Source organism: Leuciscus leuciscus (assembly GCF_965113295.1).
Source record: "Leuciscus leuciscus genome assembly, chromosome: 10".
NCBI classification, from domain to species: Eukaryota; Metazoa; Chordata; class Actinopteri; order Cypriniformes; family Leuciscidae; genus Leuciscus; species Leuciscus leuciscus.
Window position 1 is genome coordinate 5,068,892 of NC_138734.1, and position 26,249 is coordinate 5,095,140.

At 38.4% G+C, this 26,249-nt stretch overlaps 1 protein-coding gene across 17 annotated transcripts in view; it reads left to right on the plus strand.

Moving 5' to 3' along the window:
• gramd1bb (GRAM domain containing 1Bb) overlaps nucleotides 1-26,249 on the plus strand; it is a 164,899-nt gene that overhangs the window by 46,413 nt on the left and 92,237 nt on the right. For 11 of the 17 annotated variants that reach the window (XM_082182167.1, XM_082182182.1, XM_082182184.1 and 8 more), the window contains exon 1: nucleotides 22,706-25,814. In XM_082182167.1, coding sequence (XP_082038293.1) covers nucleotides 25,420-25,814 — 395 coding nt within the window. In that variant the 5' untranslated portion in view covers nucleotides 22,706-25,419. Of the gene's footprint in view, nucleotides 1-9,889; nucleotides 10,272-22,704; nucleotides 25,815-26,249 lie in introns of those variants that run through there. The other 6 variants (XM_082182174.1, XM_082182176.1, XM_082182175.1 and 3 more) reach the window with 4 other exon arrangements.

The window sequence follows — 26,249 nt, forward strand, 5'->3', positions numbered from 1 at the left end:
TGCCCGAACCCAGAGTACTCCCCCCATTGTTGTAAGAGTATTTAGGACTAGAAGTGAGGAGATGGGGTGGTGGAGGGATGCTGTTAAACTGTCAATGAACGTAGGCAAGTTTGTTGTATATACAGGTACACCTCTTAACTCGTTGATTGGGTTGATTAAGGGCGTTTTTCCACTGGGTTCGTTTGCTGCGGTCCGAACCCGAGTGCGCTAGTTCCCGGCTCCCCCCGCAGCGTTGGTCTGGTTTCACACTCAATTAGTTGTATCGAACCCAGGTGCGTTTGCAGTGATCTTACGTCATCGCAAACGCACACGGAAAACGCATGGAGAATACAACTCGACTGAGCATAGCTGTAATTTGTCTGTTTTTTTGGTGCTATTATGCACAACATAGTGAGAGACAACTACGTTTATGTTCATTACATGGTGTAATTCAGCACATATCCAGGGGACGCCGTGTTTCTGCTGCTCGCAGAAGATTTTTCACTGATGCGACAGTGATACGCATGCGCAGGATACTATACTTCCTGAACAAGCACGCACCCGAGTCCGTGTTGCTTGCACATTAACGCGAACCGCGCCACGGTTCGGGAGCAACCGAGCTCAGACCACCTCCTCCAGGTAGTCTCGGGTTCGGTACTCTAGTGCGCACCCGGGTCCGATGACAGCGTTCACATTAGCGATTTTTCATGCGAACCGTGCCCCGGTCCGCACTAAACTGCCAGTGTGAAAGCGCCCTAACAGAGAGTGCTCCACTCGTGTCTAATTAGGTTTGATTATCTGAATGTGCTCCACATGTGTTTAATTAGATTTAATTATCTGAACGTGCTCCTCCCGAACTTTGTTAATAAAACATAATTAAAAGGATAATATATTATCTAAGCACTGGAGACACTGCTAGAATTACAAATCCATGAACCTGTCCACATCCATGACAGGCTTTACTGGCTCCGTCTACACTACAGCATGACACTGGGTTTCAGTGCGCACACTTCATTCAACAGCTACAGTCTGATCCCTCTGACTCCTCTAACTCTTGTATAGAGGCAATCCTTGACTAGACATGCATTGATCCACTGTCCATCAATCGGGAACCGGGCGGTATTTGCTTCAAACACATGATCAGCAACCGTTGTTTTCTTGCTTTATTTTGGCCGATATCTCTTCTGGATTTCCACACAAACTGCATTGCAGACTCTTCTCAAAATATAATTTGTGTGGAAATATTACAAAGTCTGTAAACAGGTCTTTAACAAAGGCTAGAGGTGGGACATGCTAAATATGGACACGAAGAGGAGAGCAGAGCAAATACTGTGCAGGTGTTGCATTTTTGACTCTCGGACACATTATTACCCCCCTCGTTGAGGCCGATACCTGATTGCCTAATCCTAACCCCACTCCTAATCCTAAACTTACCTATACAGTGCCCTTTTTCACCGGCGCTGGTTCCAGAAGTATTTTTTTCCATTAATTTTTCCCATCGAGATTTTAAAAAAGTCTTTGTTGAAGAGTTACAAGCCTTGAACCAAGCCAATCAGCTACAAGATTAATCACATTATTACAAACTTTGATTTGAACCAAAGAAGTTTTTGAAAATCTGACAAAAAGACAAAGGCAAAAGAATGTGTACTTAACAGTCTTATTGAGGGAAATAACTACAATCCCATGAATCATTGGGAACAGCATCAAATAAAAAATGACTAAACGATTAAACATCACTCGTCATCAGCGGGTTCAATGAGGCAATACAGAGTTGTAGACAGATAGTCACTGAGTGCTGCAAACAAACAGAAGCCAACTTTTACTGTTCCTCCTGAACAACGAGCTTATGCTACGTTCATACCATGTCATAACTGTAATTACGAGTTTATGCGTTTCTATGTCAACACTATCAACGCTGAAATGAATCTGCAGCAGTCAGGTGGTGTAAGTCAGCGCTCTGGAAGTTGTTTATGTTCATTATTATTGTAATGTTATGTGCTTTGAGACATGAGGTAATTTAACGCCGTCCCTCATTACGCTTTGCAGACTCTGCTGTGAGAGATCATGTGGTTTGGAGGAGGAGTGGCTTTGGAGACGCTCTGAAGGGAGGGTGGGATCTCATGCTTTCAAAGCTAGCTTGCTATTGCTAGTTGTTCTGAAATGACCTAAAATAGACTGTTTAGACTCAGAGGAATCTGGTACTCGGAGCGCTGTGAACTTTTGTCGTTTCCTTGGAAACTGAGTTGGCTTGTCAGTTTCCCTCCCCGCACGTGTTTTGTGTATTTATTCAGCACAGAGTCACCCTCCAAACATGCAGAGTGTGAAAGAGTCTATTCAGAGAACCCCCCGCTGCCGTCTCTCGATATGACTGCGTGTAAGACACATGCTATAATTACCCAGCTTTACTGTTACAGCAGAACCCACGCTCTGTGTTCGTCCTGTGAAAGCACACCATCCAGCTTCAGCAACAACAAGGTCATTCAGTCACTGGAGCCTGTGTGAGAAAACATCTCATTATACACATTAGCAGGTTTAAAATAAATAAATAGAACTGTCAAATTAACTTAATTTAGTTCATTAATTATATTCAGATATAATATGGATGAACACTACTAGTTTTGGGTTGGTAAGTTTTTTTGTTTGTTTTTTGACAGAAGTCTCTCATGCTCAATAAGGCTGCATTCATTTAATCGAAATATATTATTACAATTTAAACTCTTTTCTATTTTAATATATTTTAAAATGTATTTTATTCCTGTAATCAAAGCTGAATTTTGCATCATTACTCCAGTCTTCAGTGTCACATGATCATTCAGAAATCATTATAATATGCTGATTTGCAGCTGAAGAAACATTTCTGATTATTATCAATGTTGAAAACGGTTTTGCTGCTTATTTTTTGTGATACTTTTTGGGGGTTCTTTGATGAATAGACAGTTCAAAAGAACAGCATTTATTTGAAACTGAAATCTTTTGTAACATTATAAATGTATTTACTGTCACTTTTGATCAATTTAACGTGTGCTGTATTGCAACAATACTTGCTGAATAAAAGTATTGTATGTATGTGTATAAATCAGTACTTAATAATTATCACAATCAAAAAGATAAACAACATGTTGACTTCTGAAGACACATCTATTCTATCATTTGTCTGCCTTCATGTTAAATGCATTATAGTATTCTGGTGCTGATAAGCTCATTTTAAAGGATCACAATATTTCATGATGTCTCTCACCTCAGTCTAATATCCATGTGTGAAAACAGTCCGCATGACAGCTGAGACACTCGATCAATATCCATTTGTCTCTGCACTGTAAAAAAAAAAAAAAAAAAAAATCTGATTGAAATTTAGATAAATAGAAACTTTGTGACAATGCCAGGCTGTTGATCATACTGAGTTTGATGTTCAGACTTATGGAAGAATAATCACTCCTACTCATTATTGCCTCTAGCAGCACTATTATAATTAGTCATGACTGGTTACTTAGAATGATATTTTCTTATTTAACATGAAATTTGCTTTTGTAAAATTTTGTTGTAAATAATGTGCAAAGTCAATCTTAAAGTCTGCATGAAATGGTAGTTGTGATAGTATTTTCTCCCCTATTGTGATGCATATGTGAGTGAAACGGCTTCTCAAACAAGAACAAATGTGGGGGGCGGGGCTTGATTTAGTCCATGGGGAATTGGTTGGATGGTTGTGGTTTGCTATTGGTGGATCTCATGTGAGTGACAGGTTGTCCCGCCCTCATCATCAGAGAAGAGCAGAGATGTCGCTTTAGGTAGGGGAAGTTATTTTGATTAAATATTACGGAGGCATATGAATTTAGAATAAAATAATGTGCACGGATAAATTATTAATAATAGAAACTCTAATTCTCCATAAAAATAAGAATTGTCCATTTTGATTTCATAGTAACTTTAAGGTTAATTCTTACCCTGTTAATGCAGTGCAACAAAAGTTGACCGTTTTGTTGTGGATTATTGGAGAGAATTTAGTTGCTATGGCAGCACAATATTTTTTGCCGTACTTTCATCACAGTCAAGTAGTGTTGCTTTCGTCAACGAAAATTATGACGAAATATTGTCGTCAACGAACCTTTATCACCTGACGAAAACGAGACGAGACGCAACGTAAATGCTGGTCATGTGACGATGACTAAAATAAATGTATAATGCAATATCGTTGACGAATAAAAACGAGACTAAATGTGGTTTAACAAAATAAAAACTATGCTAAAATGTCTCTTCATTTTCGTTGACCAAAACGAGACGAGACGAAATGTTATAACGTCACGACGAATGAGAGAGTTGTGCGTGAACCCGTTTAGCTACTGTCAATGGCGTGAACCCATAGCTTTGTCGGCTTTAAATTCTGGTTTGCGATCTGGTCACCCGATTATCAGCAAATTTAACAATATTATTCCATTAGTTATTCCATTAAAATGGATATATTTGACATTCATAATCGTCACCCTCTGGTTACATGAACGCGTCACCACCGCATCAGCACAGAAAACATGGAGTTTATTTTAAAGAATAATCGCACAACCTATTCGATATTCTATAATTAAATAAACTAATCGAATATTCAAAAAACGTGACTCATCCCTGCATGGAATCTCTTTCTTTTCCCAAATCTTCACTCACGTCTCACCCATTTTCTAAGGGGATTATAAACGTTTCTTCATTGGTTCGCTTTAATAAGGCCTATTAGCCTATATTCGTATTCTTTACTGTGGTAAAGTAGAAAATGCTGTAGGACAGATAGCCTACATTTGTACTTGCATGTCAAATTCTACAGTTTGTGCTTGTTATAGACATGGTAAGGCGCGTCAAGTTTAGTTGTAAAGCGCGTTTCACACGCGCGGGTGATTTTTTGTTTCACTTTCTCTGGCAGCGCAATCTCAAACATAGCTTAAATATCTCGCCCTTGTGGAGGATAAAATTCGCTCTTCAGACCATTTTACATCAAGTTGAAAACATGAAGATATCAGAAAAGAGATCGATGGACTCTTTCCTGCTCGTGTCCCACATCCCTCTCAAAGCGCATTGTGGTAGGCTATCACGCGTCTTTGTGTGGAAATATAAAACGAGTTTTTATTTTTTTTTTTTTTAAACAACCCCCGCTGGTAGTTGGTCCATTACCAACAAACTGCCACCGACACAGCCCTAAATATAATAAGATAACCTTGTTTGAAATACTATATTGACTGGGTTAAATAGAATTGCATTACTAAATAAAATACAATTTTCATTGACTAAAACTAGACTAAAATGTCATCAGTTTTCGTCGACTAAAACTAGACTAAAATGTCATCAGTTTTCGTCGACTAAAACTAGACTAAAATGTCATCAGTTTTCGTCGACTAAAACTAGACTAAAATGTCATCAGTTTTCGTCGACTAAAACTAGACTAGACTAAAAAGAGTATGAACGTGACTAAAACTAATAAAAACTAAAACGACAGCTTGACACAAAGACTAGACTAAAACTAAAAGTAAAACAGGCCGCCAAAAACAACACTACAGTCAAGTCATAGATCACGCTGTCAGCAGCAGGACTGCAAAGAGAAATTGATTTATCTTTAAAAATCTGTTTGAATGAACAACGTCTAATTTGGGATTAATTATGAGATTTGTTATACTTTGTATTTAAAATTGATGTTGCTATTACAATCATGACAGTCAATTAATAAGAGCCTACCAATCCACTGAATCATTTTGATTTTACGATAATTAGTCTTTGACTGTTTTGATGGCTCATTGATCTGTTTATAATTACTATTTAATTTAATCATGTTCGCTTGTATTCATTCCAGTTAATCAGCTCATCTGGATATGTACAGGAAATGTGTGATTAGGCTGTTATTATGGTTTTATCTATTTCTCTCACCAAAATAGCTTTTTGGCAAGAGAAACAGATGCTTGCTTAATATTCACAGATACGGTATATCAATAAATTTAGAAGGAACCAAGGAAATTATGCAAATAAATGTTCAAATGAGAAATTAGCTATAAACAGAATTCATTAGCATCTTGATATTTTGATTTAAGTCAAATAAGAAAGAATATGAACGGTAGCGGCATTCTTAGATTATTATGCAATCTTAGAAGAAAGGTTTTATATTGAACCTTTAAAGGTTCTGCTGGCATTTCAAGAGATGTCAACAGGACTGATCTTCAAGTTTAATTTGTGTGTATTGTCCCAGATGTGGCTTTTCTTCAGAAAGTAATGCCTAATCTTTGAATCTTTGTGCTCATGTAAATATAAAGAGTTCAGATGCAAAAGCCTCTAAAGTGCCATCTGAAATTTTCTTCTAGAATGATCATTTTTATCAAGCTCGTATATTTAAGTTCAATAATTTCACTTAAATGGCAATGCTAATTACTTATTAATTGTCATTTAAGTGAAATTATTGAACTTAAATATACGCGCTTGATAAAAATGATCATTCTAGAAGAAAATTTCAGATGGCACTTAGAGGCTTTTGCATCTGAACTCTTCGTATCTTTTCTCTTTGCATCAGTCCACTTTAATTGGCTATTACCGGTTAAATATATCTGATTAAAAAAGATTGATGTTCCTTTTTTAACAACTACAAGTTTTAACTTCAGTTGAATCCCATTTTTCATGGGTTCGGCGGCTGTCACTGGCTGTGGTGACTGTGAAAGCTTTAAATAGAAAGCCTTTGCAACACCAGTCAATGTGATCAATACATCGGTACGAGGAGACGAGGAGGCGGCTGAAGATCGATGATGAAGTGTGTTAAGGACACTCGTATAGTGCAGTACAGTCAGACTCTGTTATTTTTAAGGTTAAAATGAATGTTGCATTTGCTAAAGTTTATTTCATGCAGCTGAAATAAGCTGAAATAAAATCATTTTTATTTTTACCTACAGCAAGGAATATAAGAGCATAAAAATAATAGTAGGAATAATGAATAGTAAATATACACTGATGAGCAAACACATTATGGCCAGTCACAGGTGAAGTGAATATCATTGATCATCTCATAAAAAGGCCACATATTAATGTCTGGGACAAACCACAAACCAGCGACAGGGTGTTGGGCTCCCAAAGCTCATCGATGCACGAGGGAAACGAAGGCTATCCCGTCTGGTCTGAGCCAACTGAAGGTCTACTGTGGCACAAGTCATAACATTTTTTTTAATGATGGTTATGGGAGGAATGTGTCACAACACACACAGTCTCATTTTCTTTTGCATAAAGTGGACGGCCATGTGCGTCATTTACCCGGAGAAGTGATGCACCAGTGGGACGACAAGCAGGGAGTTTGATAATGTTCTGCAGGGAAACCCTGAATCCGGCCATTCATCTGGACGTAATTTTGACACGTGCCACTTACCTAAACATTGCTGCAGACCAGGTCCACCCCTTCATGACAATGGTGTTCCCTGAGTGCAGTGACCTCTCTCAGCAGGATAATACACCCTGCCGCACTGCACAGATTGTTCAGGAATGGTTTGAGGAACATAATGAAGAGCTTAAGCCCTGGCCTCCAAATTCCCCAGATCTCAATCCAATCCTGTGGGATGTGCTGGACCAACAAGTTATACAAGTTATAAGTTATATATAATCCACGGTGGCCCCACCTCGAATCCTACAGGACTTGAAGGATCTGGAGCTAATGTCTTGACACCAGATACACAGGACACCTTCAGAGGTCTTGTAGAGTCCATGCCTCGGCGGGTCGATGCTGTTTTGGCAGCACGTGGAGGACCAACAGCATATTAGGCAGGTGGTCATAATGTTTTGGCTCATCGGTGTATAATCTGCACTGTACTACATGTGTGAATGCATTAATGTATGTCCTTAACACGTTATTTATGAAGTTAAAATTAATGTTTGGGTAACCAAAAAAGTGCATTTTTAAACTTTCTATAAGGACATGTTCATAATTTCCAAAAAATCTTACATTTTATCACTCTTCTCTGTATATTCCTTGCATAATGAGCATATTTTTTCATTCTAATTAGGACATAAATCAATATGGCATTATCATTAATGTACAATAACAAATAAGAAATTAAATCTTGAGCTTTTTTGCCTTTTTCATAAAAACAACCTATAAAAGCAAGTGTACTGGCAAAACACTTATTATATGCCCTGTTGCTAAGCAGCAGATTTATTTAATTTTTTGTGTGAAAAATGTGTAGATAATTACAGTGATTAAGTTCAGTGATTGCTAAGCTATGAAACAAAAGACCCAACATATAGCTGATTATTCATGCCTAGAATTCACCACATATTTTTCTTCAAATGGTGTCAGGCTTATGAAGTTACAACAAGCAGGCAACAATTAAAGACAGCTTAATTTTCAAGAGCCAACTGGAATGTGTCAAATGCACAAAAATGATCAAATGTGCATTTGGAGTATTTGGTAGGTACACTTAAAAATTATATATACAATAATATTTCTTGTCTTTTTTAATTTTTTTTACTACAGTTAGCTAAAATTGTAATACTGGGTATGTCTTAATGAAGCTGTCTCATCCACTTCTTCTTCTCTCCTGCCATGTATCAGGTCATGGTCATTCTGTACTTCGGGCATCGTTAGTTGTAATTATGCCTTATAATTATGCCTTATAATTATATATATATATATATATATATATATATATAAGGCATTTGTTGTTACAGGATGGGTAGGGGACTTAGATCAGAAAGTTGTAGTGAAACAACATGGCTGTTCTGCTTCCTGTTTTCAGTTCATAAACATTTCTAAAAAAAAATGTACAAACTGGTTCAGACAAACAGATAAATAAATAAGTAAATATTTTGTGGTTTCTGCATGGGGCAATCATTTGATTCAAGCAATAAAACATTTTTGAAAAATAGGAACAAAACCAAATTCACAACCTCAAAGATCATATAACATCTTTACTTTGACTTTTGGTCTGGTTTATTTTCAGCTCTCTTAAAGTTGGTTAAACTCATAAAGCATCAAGCTGACACTTTAATGTTATGGTGCGTTCAAGTCCTCATGAGAAGTTCGCATTTACGAGTTGGGAAGTCATGTTTACGACGTCAGGTGCGTTCAAGTTACGCTGCATCTGAAACTGCATTACTTCCCTACTAGGCTATAGTAAGCGAAAAACAGTATGTAACAAAAGATGTCCGAATTCACAGCACTCATAAAAGAGTAAGAGTAAAGAGTAAAAGAGTAAGCAAAAAGTACCCAGATGACCTACTTTTTTGTTTCAGTGAGATCTGAAGTGTGTATATGATGGACACTTTACTATCCCATGAAGCCACAGGAGAGGATTTGTGAATGACAGTGAAGCGTCGTAGGTCACATGATAAGGTCAACATGGCGATGTAACATCCAAATTACATTCATACTACACACATTCATACTAAATAGAACATAGTTTTTTTTAGCGGTCGTGAAGTATTTACCTATTTAAAATAAGTACGGTGTACGTCTCTTAATTAACTACACAAAAATACAGCAAGTTTTTAAACTCTACTTCCAAAGAATGTGCATCAGGTGTGTTGCTTTCTAATGTTTTTAATTAATTTATGAAGTCACTCTAAACTTTATAGCAGGCTATTATATTGTAATATTACAATGCCATTTGCCTATTTTGTGCAGGGAATTAGCTTATTTTGTTGTAAATAAAAAAGCCTGGCAATTTTACTACAAAATATTGTGGTATTCCACCACGTTTCTGACTGACATATGCGCCCCCAACTCGCAAACATGGGGCTTAAAGAAAATCCCGAGCTTCCCACTATTTACGACTTTGTGGTGTCGTTCATGTGTGTGTTCAGCTCGTAAATACGGTCTTTTCGACATGACTCGAACACACCATGAGGTTGCGGTCTCTCTCGGTATCGGTAAGGGTTAACGGAGCGCAGCGTCAGCGGTGTTGTGCTCAGCACGCGCTCGGTACTGATAGGTCAGTGTGTGGTGGTCTGCTCCACTTCCAGAGGACCGGCTCGACTGAACTCCTCCTCCGTGAAGCAGTGATTGCTCGCCCGCCCGACTCCCCTCCTCCGCCGCCGTGACGGTCTTACGGGAGTCAGTGATGAAATGAATGCGCGGTGTTGTGTATAAAGTTGCGGACTTCACTAAAAAGCTTTAAAACGGGATAGGACGCAGATAGAAGCCGCAGAGTTTGATTTTGCCAGCTGCCTAGGTCGGTTTGACATGAAGAAACTGACTTTTAGTGAGTTTTAATATGTTGCGACTTCTTTTACCACGCGAGATGTCAATCATAATTTGTGGAAAGTGCGCGCGCTGGACATCGCGCCTGGTGAGGGTGAGTTAGATCATGCAGTTTATTTTCTTCACGATGTTGCGGGTTTGCTGACAGATTTTTTTGTGTGTCATTTTTGATAATGCTTATTAGGAGGAATAGCCTACACTAGCTCTTAGTCCACACTTGACTTGAGTACGCGAGATTTAAAACACACAACTAAGATTCTAGAACGGGTTACTGTGATGACATGTGGAAATTCATATAAGATATTGTAGTCTGTGGAAGTTTCAGTTACCAATGGTTTACACGGGAGTGAATTAAACAGATGGTAAAAGTGATAACAAAAGTTAGATGGGGCCAGAGTCTGACTGCAGACTGTAGAGTCCCTGTGTGGAGCAGGGCATTATATATATATATATATATATATATATATATATATATATATATATATAGGCTATATATATATATATATATATATATATATATATAAAAGAATATTACCATGGGATTGATAAATTCAACACAAACACACATTACAACAATTTGAGAACAGTTACAATATAATATATTCTCAAATTGTTGTAATGTGTGTTTGTGTTGAATTTATCAATCCCATGGTAATATTCTTTTCCTAATTGTTGTTATTCATTCATAACTAAAAAAAGGAAAAGTTTTTTTTATTAATGTTGTAGAATAAATAATTGTATTTGTATACAGTTGTGCATTAGGCAGTTCTCTGGAATACTTTATTCTGATTGGTCAGTCATTCGTCAGTTAAATATTTCTGAATAATGACTTGCTCATCATAGCAAAGGCAACAGTTTCCCCAGCTAACAAGGAAATGTTCTCAGAACTTTGGGTAATGTTCTGCCATGGTTATTGCAAAGTTACGAGCAAACGTTCTTCCTTAATAGAACATTCTATTCAGATTTCAGGTCAGAGTTCAGGTCTAATGTTCTCACAATGTTAGCACAAAACATTTTGTTTTTCTGAAACGTTTTAGTTGGATGTTTGGGTAACATTTTTCAAATGTTACTGCTTGTTCAGAGAAAATTAAAAAAATAATGATCCCACAATGTCTTCATAATTAAATGGAATGTTTGCATAATCAAAAAAAAAAAAAAAGTATTCTCTTTGAGTACATTTCAGTGGACATTTATTTAATTAATATTATATTATCTGCAAGGACAGTTTTTTTATATATATGTAGCCTACTTTTAAAGGGATGGTTCGGAGTAAAATCAACCTAGGGTCCTTTGCACCATGACCTCGAGCCAAACACCCCCCCCCCCCCCCCCAGAAGCCTTTTTTCCCTCGGTTGAACATTATTAAAGTTAGAGCTTATTTAGAGATATTTAAATAAACTCCTGATGTACTTACAAACTTTCCAATGCCTCGTTTTATGAGTACAGAACCTATTTGTACTACTGTAGAAGTTTGGTACCATTCTGGGCATTATTAGTGGGGTAATTTACGAGATACAACCTTGGATCCATTAGCGCCTGCACTAAGCCATTCGACTGATATCTCTAAATAAGCTCTAACTTTAATAATGTTCAACCAAGCCAAGGGAAAAAAAGATGTTTGGCTCGAGGTCATGGTGCAAAGGACCCTAGGTTGATTTTACTCCGAACCATCCCTTTAAGATTTTAAGTACACTACAAGTGCACCTTCAATACAATTAAGCACACTTCTTTTTCACTATAGGCCTAAAGTGGATTAACTGTAGTTTTGTGCAGTGTGATTTGTTTTGAAGCAGTGTTGTTCAGCACAGGCTGATTGCCAGTGTTGTTCTCAAAGCTTTTTCATGGCATGGAGTGCTTTCTGGTTTAAGACCGGAAGGTTTAAGGAGCCGGTACAGAGCCTACTTTTGCTCAAAATTGCCTTTTCTGTGAGGCCTCTCTCTCTCTCTCTCTCTCTCTCTCACTTCCGGTGTGACGTGTGATTGTTTGAGTGTGAGTGGAGCGATTGTGATTGAATCGGAGCTTATGAGTGAGTCTTTTTTACTTTTCCTTGCTTTTCTATCTTGTTTAGGGTATTGTTTGAAAGTGGTGGTTTATTTGATTGTTCGGGCCGCGTGCTACCGTTTTTCTTTGCGGGCAGCATGACGGCCCCGCGTATGCAAGGTTTGAGTAAACTTACGCGGCGCCACGGAGTGAAAGTGGCGTCCGCGGTGAGTGTTGAAGACTGTTGCCTGGCTGCAGGAGAGGTCGTTGGGCATGAACATATCATGTCGGCCTCTAGAATGAACGGTGCCACAGTCATTTTTCTTAGCTCCGTTGAAAAGGCAAATGAGTTAGTTGAGACTGGAATAGTCATTGATAATCTTTTTACCCATGTTCTCCCACTTTCTATGCCATCCAAAAAGGTGCTGTTGTCTAATATTCCGCCTTTTATAAGTGATGAAACTTTAGTGAGAATTTTGTCCCGATATGGTAAATTGGTGTCACCTATTAAAATGATACCAATTGGAAGTGGTTCTCCTCTTTTGAAACATGTGGTTTCGTTTAGGCGATTTGCTTACATGATTTTAAAAGATGATCAAGATCTGGATCTTTCTTTGCATCTCAAAGTTGACGAGTTCGACTATGTTATTTATGCTACTACGGACAAGATGAAATGTTTCAAATGTGGTGAAGTTGGCCATTTAATTCGTGCTTGCCCTGGTAAGAATAAAGAAAACACCTCAGCGGCTGAGGACATTGTTAATAATGTTACTGAGCCGGTCGAGGCCGGTATGTCTAACGCGGTTCGTCCTGTGACAGAGACGGGTGCGGTAGAGACAGGTGCAGTGGGGGATCGAGTGGTGGAGAATCCCCCCGCAGCTGAGAGTGCGGCGATTCAGGTAAATTATCCCAAAAATGTGTGTGAGGAAAATACGCTGAATGATGCTGAAACATCGAATATTCGTTCTTGCAAGTCGAATATGCAAGAAAAGGATAGTGCACCTATTGTTTTGCTGCCCGAATTGTTTTGTGATGGCATTGAAATGGAGACAGAGCAGAGTGAATTCAAAATTCCATCAAAAAGGAAAAATTCGGACGTTTCCCAAACGGTTAGAGCTAAGAAATCTGACGTGGAAGATCAATATGGTGACAGTGACAGTGAGTCTTCTGATTCTAGTGTCGGTCTCTCTCAGAGTGACTTCTCTAGTCGCGGTTGTGAAGTGGATGACATCAAACTTTTTTTAAAAGCTACTAAAAACAAGAGAGGGGTTTGTGTAAATAATTATTTTTCTGACATAAAGCAATTTGTCGATAAAACCAGGTTTTTTATGTCAGAAGGTTTGTTTACAAACAAGGAGATTTATCGATTGAAAAAGATAGTGAGAAAACTCACTTCTGACAACGCCAATGAAGGTAGTGAGAGAGTATAGTATCTTGGCTAGTAATGTGTTGTGTGGAGTGCTGCTATGTTTCTTGGTCTATTTCAATATGAGTGAGGTGAATATTGCAACTCTGAATGTAAATGGAGCAAGGGAAATGAGAAAAAGAGCAGATATTTTTGAAGTGGTTAAACAAAAAAGAATAGATGTTGCTATGTTGCAAGAAACGCATAGTGACTTGAGGAATGCTGCTGATTGGGCTGAGGAGTGGGATGGGGTCTCTGTGTTGAGCCACAACACCTCACTTAGTGGAGGGGTGGCTATTCTTTTTTCTAAGAGCTTCAATCCAACTTCTTATCAGGTTGATGAAGTAGTTAAAGGTAGGCTCTTAAAAGTAAGAGCTACTTTTGGGAATTTTATTTTTGTTTTTATTTGTGTGTACATTCCTACTGCACCAATACAGAGAATGTTGTTTTTAAATACTTTGTGTTCTGTTTTACAAAAATGCTGTGTAGAAGAATATTTATTCTTAGGTGGTGACTTTAACTGTACATTGTCAAACTTGGATAGGAATCATATTGAACCTCACTTGCCCTCTCGTAACCGGTTAGTCCAGCTTGTCAAAACGCATGAGCTCTGTGATGTGTGGAGACAGTTTCATGAGACACAAAAGCAATATACTTGGACTCATGTTCGTGACAGTGTGATTTCGCTGGCAAGATTGGATCGGTTCTATGTTTTTAAGCATCACTGTAACATTGTTAAGAAATGTTTAATCACCCCACTGAGTTTTTCTGATCACAGTATGGTGCAGTGTTCTGTGTTTTTAAACTCTATTAAGTTAAGAAGTGCATACTGGCAGCTTAACACTATTTTGTTAAGTGACAGGTACTTTAAGAAAATGTTTAAACTGTTTTGGGATGAGTTCAGAACCACAAAGGGATCTTTTAAGTCGATGCGACAGTGGTGGGATTTTGGGAAAGCCCAAATAAAACAATTTTGTTTGCAGTATACTCAAAACGTCACTAGAGAGACAGTTTTGATTATGAACACCTTGGAGACTGACATTCTGAAACTTCAAGAATTAGTTGAGTCGACTGGTGGTCAGAGTTATTTAGATTCTTTGTTAAAAAAAAGGACACAGTTGGCTGATTTACTGGGCATTAGAACACAGGGGGCTCTGGTCAGGTCGAGGTTCCAGAGTGTGGACCAAATGGATGCTCCATCCAAGTTCTTTTTCAACTTGGAGAAGAAGAACGGTCAGAGTAGAGTCATCCATGCTCTGCGCTCTGAGTCTGGAGGATTATTGACAGACCCTGCGGACATTCGTAAGAGAGCAGTTGTTTTTTATGAAAACCTGTATAAAAACGAACTTGGGGCAGAATACAGGAGTGACAGTGAATTTTTCAACGACTTACCCCAGGTGTCTGAGGAAGTCAATGTTGAGATTTCTGGTGCTTTGAGCATGGGCGAACTGTACAAGGCTCTCCAAGGAATGGAGTCTGGAAAGGCTCCGGGCATTGACGGCCTGCCAGTTGATTTTTATAAATCTTTCTGGTCAGAACTGAGAGAGGACCTTCTGGAGGTATTGAACGAAAGCTTGGCTGAAGGCCAGCTGCCTCTGAGCTGCCGTAGAGCAGTGTTAACCCTCCTGCCCAAGAAAGGAGACCTTACGGACATAAAATGCTGGCGGCCCGTATCGCTACTCTGCAGCGACTATAAACTGCTCTCGAAAACCTTGGCTAACAGGCTTGCAGGAGTGATGGATGGTGTCATTCATCCTGACCAGACCTACTGTGTTCCTGGTAGGTCAATATTTGACAATGTTTCTTTGATTCGTGATGTTGTAGAAGTCTCCAAGATGGTAAATCTAGATTGTGGGTTAATCTCGTTGGATCAGGAGAAGGCTTTTGACCGTGTTGAGCATCGCTATTTGTGGAGAGTTTTAGAGGCCTTTGGGTTTTGCCAAAATTTTATAAATTGTATTAAAGTTCTTTATAGTGGCGTCGAGAGTATTTTGAAAGTGAACGGTGGTTTATGTGCTCCTTTTAAAGCTCATAGAGGTGTCAGGCAGGGGTGCTCATTGTCTGGTATGCTCTACTCCTTGGCAATAGAGCCACTTTTACAGCAAATAAGGGTTAAACTTTATGGTTTATGTTTGCCAAACTGTGCAAAAAAGCTTATATTGTCAGCTTATGCCGACGATGTCATAATTATGATTAGTAGGCAAAGTGACATACAGGTTTTGTCAGGTTTACTTAAAACTTTTAAAGGGTTATCTTCTGCTAGTGTGAACTGGAGTAAAAGTGAAACTTTATTGTTAGGTAAGTGGACAGGTGGGAAACCAGATCTCCCTAAAGGGTTAGGTTGGGGAAAATCAGGTTTTAAATACTTAGGAGTGTATATTGGTGATGAGTTAACAGTGCAAAAGAATTGGGAAGGAGTCATTGAAAGAGTGAAAGGTCGTCTGGATAAATGGAGATGGTTAATTCCAAAAATGTCTTATAGAGGGCGTATATTAATTATAAATAATCTAGTTGCTTCTTCACTATGGCATAGGGTTGCATGTATTGATCCTCCATCACATTTGTTAGCAAAAATCCAGGCTTTTTTAGTAGATTTCTTCTGGGATAAACTGCATTGGGTCCCACAGAGTGTGTTGTTCTTGCCTAAGGAGGAGGGTGGGCATGGCTTAATACATCTTCATAGTAGAGTAGCAACTTTTCGGTTGCAATATATTCAAAAACTTCTTACTGGTTCAGTTGAATTTAATTGGTGTTCTGTTGCATATGTGATTTTACAGAATCTTGAGAATATGAGACTAGACAAAACTCTTTTTTTACTCGACCCAATGAAATTGAACACTTCTGGGCTGCCAGTTTTTTATAGGAACCTCTTTAAGGTGTGGGGTCTTTTTGTTTTAAAAAAAACAGAGGATTCAGAGTCACTTCATTGGCTATTAGAAGAGCCTTTAGTCCGTGGAGCACGTCTGGATTTGTCTGCCAATGGACTTTACCCAGGACTTAACAAAGCACTCATTGACAGTAAAATTACCACTTTGGGACAGTTACTGGAAGTGTCAGGACTTGATTTTTTGAATAAGGAAGCGACGGCTCAACATCTGCAAATTCGGTCAACCCGTCTAGTTGCGCAGCTATTGATGAAATGGCAGACGGTTCTTAATGCAACGGAAAGAACTTTGTTGACTGAGTACAGTGATGGTCGCTGTAAACCAGATCCTGAAGACTCTTTTCCTTGTCTGTTTCTTTCAGTGAAACTAGAAGAGGTTTCTGGTGTGTTTTTAAAAACTGTTGAATCCCTGTGTGTAGATTTCTTTTCTTGTTCTGGGAAAACTTTGTACAAGTATTGTGTTGTTATTTTTAACAAACGAATGTTAAATAAGAAAATTGATACTCCATGGCGTGATTTTTTTAAATTGAATGTGGATAGAAAACCTGAGTGGAGAGCACTTTATAAACCACCGTTGACAAAAAAGACAGGTGATTTACAGTGGAGAATCCTCCATGGCGTTGTCGCCGTCAATGCTTTCATTTCAATTCTAAATCCTGAGATTGATGTTGAATGTCCGTTTTGCACTGAGAGGGAAACCATCTTTCATGCATTTGTAAAGTGTACAAGATTAGAGCCTTTATTTCTGCTTTTAGGAAACATTTTTCAGAGGTGTAATGAAACTTTTTCTACAGTGTTATTTATTTTGGGTTTTAAGTATGTGTTGAAAAAAAGATTTGTATGCCAGTTGTTGAATTTTGTTGTAGGCCAGGCGAAATTGGCTATTTATATAAGTAGAAAAAAGAAAGTTGAACAAAATTTGGGACAGAATGTAGTTGCAATGTTTTCAAACATGGTGAAAGCAAGAATATTGATTGATTTTGCTTATTACAAGTTGATGGATGACCTTATCACCTTTGATGGTATTTGGTGTTGCAGTGAGGCTTTGTGCTCTGTATCTGGAGGTGATTTGGTTTTTGCACATTTATTGTGAGTTGGGGTTGCTCTTAATATTTATGCACATTGTAATTTAAATGTATTGTAAAATGTATTTGTAATAAAAGTTTGTTAAAAATCAAAATCAAATCTCTCTCTCTCTCTCTCTCTCTCTCTCTCTCTCTCTCTCTCTCTCTCTCTCTCTCTCTCTCTCTCTCTCTCTCTCTCTCTCTCTCTTCTGAAAATTTCTGAAGAAATTTTATTTTGGAATACAGCAGAGATTGTGTATCAGAATGTCTCAATCTCATATCGGCCTTCTTCTCTCACTCACACACTCACACACTCAGACTATTGTTGCTTTTGTAACACTAGCTCTTCCCAGCTGTCAACTGGCTCACGGTAATCTCTCTGTGTGTTTCACTCAAAGTTAAAGAGCAAAGCTGTGTGTGAATGTCAGTAAGCATGTGTTTGTGTGTGAACAGGTGTCCATTCTAATATAAAGATTTCACTTGTTGGATTTGTCTGTGTTATGCAGCTGGACACTAGATGATCCTCACTCAGTGTTGTTGGATTCAGATGTAATGGTATAAAAGGATGACATTTTCAAGGAATGCAGGATCGTTCTGAATTCAATCTGTTTAATCTCTAATACAGTCTTTCTACTGTTGGAACCACAGGTCATTTCTGTGGAGTGATTTGTGTGTCAATCAAAACCCAGCAGAAGCTGTATTTAAAGATGAGTGAAATGAAAGGATTTAGAATCAAACACATGATACTTTAATATATCAGCTTCTTATCTTGTAAAAAGGAGCTTCCCGGGTGGACTTGGAGGCACCAGTACAGTGTATAAATATGCCATTGTTTTATTGTTTTGAAGAGTACGAGGATGAAATCAATCTCTCTAGCTGACAGGATCTCTTCACTATGATGTCAAAGGTCATGCAGCACCGCCGTAAAGAGTGGGAAATGTATGTTGGTAAGAGGTGTGCTATCCATTAAGACAGAGTGTGGCCTGGCTTGGTTTATAAGTGACAGTGAACATGTGACATTAGAAACTGCACAGACCACATGGGTGTTTATGCACTGGATTACTGTATAGACATTAATGGAAAATATGATTACAATAGTTTCCACTCATGATAAACTGTACAGAATTCTGGATTTAAATACTTGCCAAATGAATCTTTTATTTCGAATCTTGATTGCTGATTATTCAGTTTTGGAGGTTGGTGTGTATGGAGAGCAGAGAGGGAGTGTGTGTTCTCTGCACATCCGCTGGCAGTGGGAAGCTCACACCTCACACACAATGCTGATCTGACAGAGGAGCGAGTGAAACGCTGGCTTGTGTTGTCTTTGCAGTTCGTCCCAGCGACTGTCCTGCTGGGACGTTTTCCAGGCCAACTTGTTGAAATTTCTACACATGGCAAGTTACATAACATTACATAAAAACAGGAATACAACTAGCGTGGAGGGTGTGGAGGAATGAACCTTTGTATCTGGTAACCTATTTCCTGTAGACATTATGGAAAAGATATAGGCTGCTATGTGACTTGTGAGAAACAAGCGATATAAATCTAACAAGGGAACATGAACAAAAGCTTGAGTTTAAACGCCCTTTTTTGTTATGTACTTTAATGAAATGTTCTAATGTTATATATATATATATATATATATATATATATATATATATATATATATATATACATATACTGGCCAATGCATCCAAACTTTTGGGCAGTCGTGGCCTAATGGTTAGAGACTCAGACTGGAAAGTTGCAGGTTTGATTTTATATATATATATTAGGGGGCTGGGTATTGACACAATTTTCACAATTCGATTCGATTTCGATTCACAAGCTTGCAATTCGATTCGATTTCGATTCCGATTTGATTCGATTCAATATTGATTATTTTGGATATCAGGTACAATACATGGCATATTTTCTCAAGGAAAACAAATCTCTTAACTAATACTGTAAGCTATGGGAGTCAGTTGTAGCCGATAGGCATTAGCCTATAGTATTGAAGGTAAAAATTTACTGATTTGTATACAAACACTTAAATTACACTTTTATTTATTTTTATAATAATAAAGTTATATTAAATATAAACATTTAAATGGTGGCTGTCATAAAAACTTGCCAGATTTATTCAAGCATGCATTAAAAATTGAAGAATATAAAAAATTATAATGAATATGTAATATGGTGCATATATTTAGCAAAATGCTCCAGTCCTCTCTAGAGTTAATTTTTCTCGCTGACTAACGAGTTTATGGTCACTGGATATGGCTTTTCTGAGGTAAATGTGACGTTACATGACATTGTTTACCAGCTGTTTTACTGACGTCTTTCCACGGTTGAAACACTGACTGAGACTTTGTTTCATATCAGTAGTATCAAAGCACAAAGATTATTGCGATTTATTGGATGGGATGCGCGCTCAGTGGTGTAGTCTACGTGATACGCAGGTATACGCCGTATACCCACTAGAAAAGGCCAAGGATTTGCGTATACCCACTTAAAAAAAGCGTGAGGATACGTATCAACTTCGTTTTGTGTCAGAACTTTCACACTTTCATTCATAAATTCACCCCGTCTGTGTTTGCGAAGCGACGGATCGAATCGCGGAATCCAGTCACAAATGGAACTTGCTATATAAAGCAGAACGTCACGGAATTAGGCTATTTTTGAATGAATAAATCAAAAGTAGCTGCTGTACAATGAATCAAATCTCGATATGGACTAGTGTCTATGAATATTAAAGCTAAAAGAGACTGCAATTGTTCTACGCGTCTCTGGGATGGAGCGCTCAGTGTATGCTCCACTACACACACACACACACACACACACACACACAGAAGCACGCGTGACTCACGCTCGTGGTGTTTTCAGCGTTTCACTGTATTGAGACATGATGTAGGCTACACATGTGCATTTCATCGCAGAGCTGCTATGAAAGTCACTTGATGAGAATTTCACCATTTCATTTGATAAAACTATCGTCATTCATTCGTTTCATATACACACAGAAACTGTTATGTCTTTACGACAACCTGTCAAAATAAAAGTTCTGTATAACTTGAAGAAATTATAACAGAAATATATTACTATTGCACAGAGTATACTTCAGGCCTTATACATATGGGGGTGTTATATTAGAGTATACTCACTACAAAAAACTAGACTACACCACTGTGCGCGCTACAATGTTGCATTCATTCATCAACTGAAAACAGGATGACTAATCGATTCTTGGGATTTTAGAATATACATATGTGTGTGTATATATGTACACACACACAACAATGTGTTCTGGTCCTTGAATCTGATTGGCGGAGAGGCCTTCCATGATAGTAATATACCACCAGTATCAGCACTGGGATTGTTCACCGTTTGTATCAAGGTGCGTTCATGCCATGTTGTAATTACCATAACAATTCTGAATTATAAAAAGCCTTCACATGCTTGTAGAACTTAATTACAACTTGTGATTTTCTGAGAGCTACAACACATTTAAGATGTGTTCGACTTAAAGCAGCGCTGTGCAGACCGATTGGTGTATTACATCAAAGTACCGCGAGAGCTTTATTTACGGTAATATGACATACCGTGAACAGGATCACTCCGTTTGTCTCCGCACGTTTTAGACTCTGCAGCATTTCTCCCGGCAAGCGGCAATGGAGGAGGAAAAAACCCACGGTAATTTTCAAAATGCTACTGTTGTTGTTTCACGGAATGAAGTTTTTAGAGTTTTTCAGACGAGAATGTAGTCATTTAAACCTCAAATCTGTGGTTTATTCATAAGGATATTTGAAAATGTGATGCTACAACGTTTTCTGAGTTGTGAGATCAAGGTGATCATCAGGGAGTCAGCGCTCATGTACCCTGGCGAGAACAGCTTTCTGACACTTCACACTTGCTCTGATTTCTCCATAAGTTAAACATAATTTATTTTTGGTAAATCTAACAGGCAATCTTTGGGGTATTTTTTTTTCTGAGTCAATATTATATTATATTATATTATATTATATTATATTATATTATATTATATTATATTATATTATATTATATTATATTATATTATATTATTTTTGCATTACACTTACAAAATTATAATTTAGAAATTCTATTATATTACTATATTATACTATATTAAATAATTTTTTGCATTATAATTACAGTACAGTTTACAGTAATGAGATTGTGATTAAGAGTTATGAAAATAATTATACAATGCTAAATTTTTTTTTTTTTCTAAGGACATACTGCATTTAAACATACATAAATATGATCTTGACATATTTTGTGAGATTCCAGATATATAACAGATAATCCAAGGCTCAATGAGTGAGGTATTGATTATGTAAGTATTTCCTCTGTTTTATCAGTTTCTTCAGCATCTCGTCTGCTTACAGTTTATCCTCGAGTGGTTGGTCTGGATTTTACTTTAATCATTTTCTACTAGTTTTACACTTTCTGCATGGTTCATATTCGCCTCTTCCAGGTTCTGGCACATGTCCCTTGTGTCTTTATACTTTATCTCTCATCTTACATCAAACACTTTCTAATTATAGCTTGTCAAATTAGTAAAGATGATTAGCCTTCGACATTATACAGCAGTTGCCCTCTGCTGTAACTCGGTCTGGTGGATCCGCAAGCACTCGTGTGGATGTGTTGGGATCTAGATTAGGGGTTACAGGACATCAAGCAGAATGTGGTTTCTCTCCCAGCCTTTCATCACATGACCTTAGCAATCAGAGGGAAACTCCTGCTGTGAGTCTCCACAGAGACACGCGCGCTGCTTATGAAACACAGCTCGTCTGTGCTCGGACCAATCCTTCATGATCTAGACCAATGCATTAATAGAGCTTAAATGCTTCAGGTATTTCGTCTGAATACACTCTCTAATCATTACTAGAATCTAGTACATGATATAATGAAAATGAAGAATGAACTGTTAGCTGTTCTGTGTACAACATTCAAAGGCTTGATGAGAGAAATCTCTTCTGCCAGAGAAAAATACATCACAGAGGTCAAATATAAGACAATATAGCAAGTAGTGACAGAAACTGCAATGTGTTTGACTGTAACATCACACAAAACAATATTTGCAAAGCATTTAATTTAATGTAATGCAACATTTCTGATTAAAAAAACAAAACGCTTGCTCCTGAATTCTTAATATAATGTAGGGCAGAACTTTATCCATCAGGTTATCTATTTTATTAATGGGAAATTAATAATTTTTTTCCTCATTCACATGACCTTGGTTATATAAAGCTGTTCAAAGTTATTAGATTTTGATGAAGGATGAGTGTAATGTGAGTTGGTGTCTTCATATTGTAATGAACCGCACTCTTGATATATCTCAGATCCCAGCAGGAGGATCTTCTCCTCTTTCACAGTAAATTATTTATTTATATGATGTTTCAATTAAAAGAATTTCAGTAGGTCTCTTTACAAGTCCTTCAACTGTTACTTTTAATCTTCCATACTAGTGTGCTAAACTATGAACACATTTAAATCTGGATAATTACACAGGATTTTACTGTTCTACATGGTATAAACTCTATAAATGGACTAAACTGCACAGTTCTCTGGAATACTTGATTCTGATTGGTCGGTCATTAGTCTGCCTGTAGGGTCTGACCGAATTTTATGCTTTAATTTGTAAGTCTCATATGCTCCCCAAAAGCTGCATTTATTTGATCAAAAATACAGAAAAAAACCCAGTATAATTTTATGCACTTCAGCTTGTATTTGACGCAGGCACTTCCTTAATTATGGATTTTGTTTTGTAGGTTTTGTAGGTTTAGAAGTTTTGTTACAAAAAAAGTGTTCCACACCTGTTCTTCAAGTCTGTGATGTAATTGATCTGAATTATTTTGAGACAACTGTTACAAACATATTTTTTGATTGCATTTGCATGTCTATTTTGTTTACTTACCAGCACCCGTATTCATCTTGCTTGTAGCAAACACATTTGCATCTTTTTTAGGCAAAAGGAAGGGGGAACTTTATTCTGCCCAGTTGAATGTTCTGTAATGCTCATTAAGAATGCAAATCAGTGTTATTTTAGGATCATTGAGATACTGTTATAGTTGCTAATAATATGTGATTTATTTTAATATTTTTCAGTATTCTTTTTCCCGGGTAGCACCCCCACACCTCTAGTTCACACATATTGTAAGAATAATAATTTCACGTGTGATTCAGTTAATGAGAGAGAGGAAGAGAAGCGAGGTTATGTAGCAGCGATAGCCTTGAGTGTCTGTCTTGACACAATGACACAGCCTCTCATCTCGAAGAAACCCAATCCTGTCACAATCTGTCAACGGTTCGCTCGCAACCTGACAGCGGCGTCCTGCTGTTCCGCAGAGAAATGTGGAACGGCATTGCTAAACATTATACATTTTCTCCTCTGATTTGCAATTTGCATATTGGTCTAGTTGCTTCATTTTAAAATAATCAGATGCTGATGTTGGTTGTGATTTGTGTGCCGTAGGCCTGAGCTGCTCAGTGGAAGTGATTGTTTAAATATTGGATGTCAACTGGATTGTATTTGTGTTTGTCAGTACTGGGTCAGCGGTCAGGGTGCTTGGCCTGCGGGCTCTTTAAACGTCTCTCATTGGGCTGTTTACTCTAGTCATGCTTTTGTTTGCACTCTCCGGTCCTTTATCACTTTCGTCTCTATTCTCGTTCAACTGAACACTACACCGCCCCCCTCCCCCAGTAGTAAAGTAGTGTGATTTATTGAAACACCACAGTGCTGTGCTTCAAATCTGGTTACTTGAACCTTATTTTTCAGCTTGAGGTTATTCCCAAAAGTACTTTTTCAAATCACAATGAAAATTCTGTCATCATTTACTCACTCCCAAGTCATTCCAAACCTGAATGAACAGTTCTTTCAACCAACCTATCATGCTTTGCAAGACAATATTGAAACTAGTAGACAGAATAAATTCAAACTGTCCTGCTTTCAGTAGTAAGTATGAGTACTGAGTACTGAGTATGTATGCATGTGCGCGCTCACAATTATTGTGCTTCATTTTTGATTTGCTGATTTATCTCTGTGTTTGGTGATGCATCTTGTCCATGTGACTGTTTGTGGCTTTGTATGTATTTTTAACAATATCTTTGTGTTAAACACTTAGTCACCGGTGTCCTAGTTACCTGGCATGCTATCACCTTACTCTAATCTTTAGGCTGTGGCCGCTGTATGTGTCAGAAGATTGAGATGCAGGGCATTGTGGGAACAGCAACCTCAGGAACGTGACCAACCCACAATTCCTGCTCCAGACATTCCCAACCGTCTTCAGGCTTGTTGTTGGACAACCGGCGTGTACAACTCAGGAGAGAGTCTTTTTACACAACTGTTAAAGGCAATTGAGATCATTTCAATAGTCTGAGTTTTTGTGCTTGTGTTTGTGTGTGTGAGACCGTCTCGGACCTGCGGGGAGTCCTGGAGTACTGTTACACCGATAGCCACCCCTTATGCATGTTTCATCTGCTGGGAGGAGAACAGAGCCTTCCTTTGTCATCTAATACGTCCAATCCACCAGCTGTAGGCCTCAAACACTCCCAGCAGTTTTACCCACCTCCACCAGTTCGTCCACCCAAACACCATCAGGTGCCCTTTGTCAGTTCAAAGTGTAGCTAAAACGAGAAGGAAAGAGCCCCGGATTCTCAAGCAATCATCAAGAAAGGATTCTGTAAGGAAATTCAGCAAAGGACTGGATGTTTGACTTTTGACCAAAGTACATTTTGTGCTCCGGCTCTTTACAGACGCTCAGGATCAACTTAACACCTCCGCTTCCTCTTTAATCTTTAACTCGGTCGGTTTGGCAGATAGCCTCTCGCCTTCCCTGGGATCGGGCTACGTCTCAATTTAGCAACTTAACGGTGATCACAGCGGCAGGGGTGGTGAGTTTGGAGCATGACGGACACCCTTCGACCACCATCCCTCCAGGTACACGTCCCCCAGGACGATCCCGGCCCTGGAGAGGAGGAGGGCGGAGGAGGTCATGACAGCCTCATCTGGTCCAGCTCGTCCACCCCCACCCTACGGCGCCGGCGTTTTAAGATGAGACGGATGAAAAAGCTGCCCAGTGAGCGGGAACGGCTTGAGAACGGGCTACTGTGGCAGCCAGGATCACGCTCGGCTTCCAAAGAGTACCTTCAGCTGCCCTCCATCGAAATCACACCGTCCAGCGACGAGGACGCGGCCTGGTCCAACAGCTCCACCCCGAGCGCCTCGCCCCGGCGCAAACGCTTCCTGCTGCGCAAGTGGCTCAAGGTGCGAGAGAAGAAGGAGCAAGGCAGTGAGAGCAGGTTGGTGTTTCAGACGTGACTATGGAGATATAAACACACACCTCTCAATTGGTGATTTATAGCAGGAGTTACTCTTGTTCGCCCAGAAACTATTAGTGTTTCTCAAATTATATTTATGGTTTGGTTCTTTTCGCAAAAACAAAAACTATCATACAAAGTAAAACGATTATTTATTATAAATGCCACCAAACATAATCAATATATTTCTAAAAACACGAGAACAAATTTGAGTTACTGTAGATCAATATAATATTTTTTTAACTTAAAGGGTTAGTTCACTCAGAAATTAATTGCTCACCATCATGTCGTATGAAGGGACAGAAAGCTCTCGGATTTCATCAAAAATTATTTAATTTGTGTTCCGAAGATGAAGGAAAGTCTGACGGGTTTGGAGCGACATAAGGGTGAGTAATTAATGACAGAATTTTCATTTTT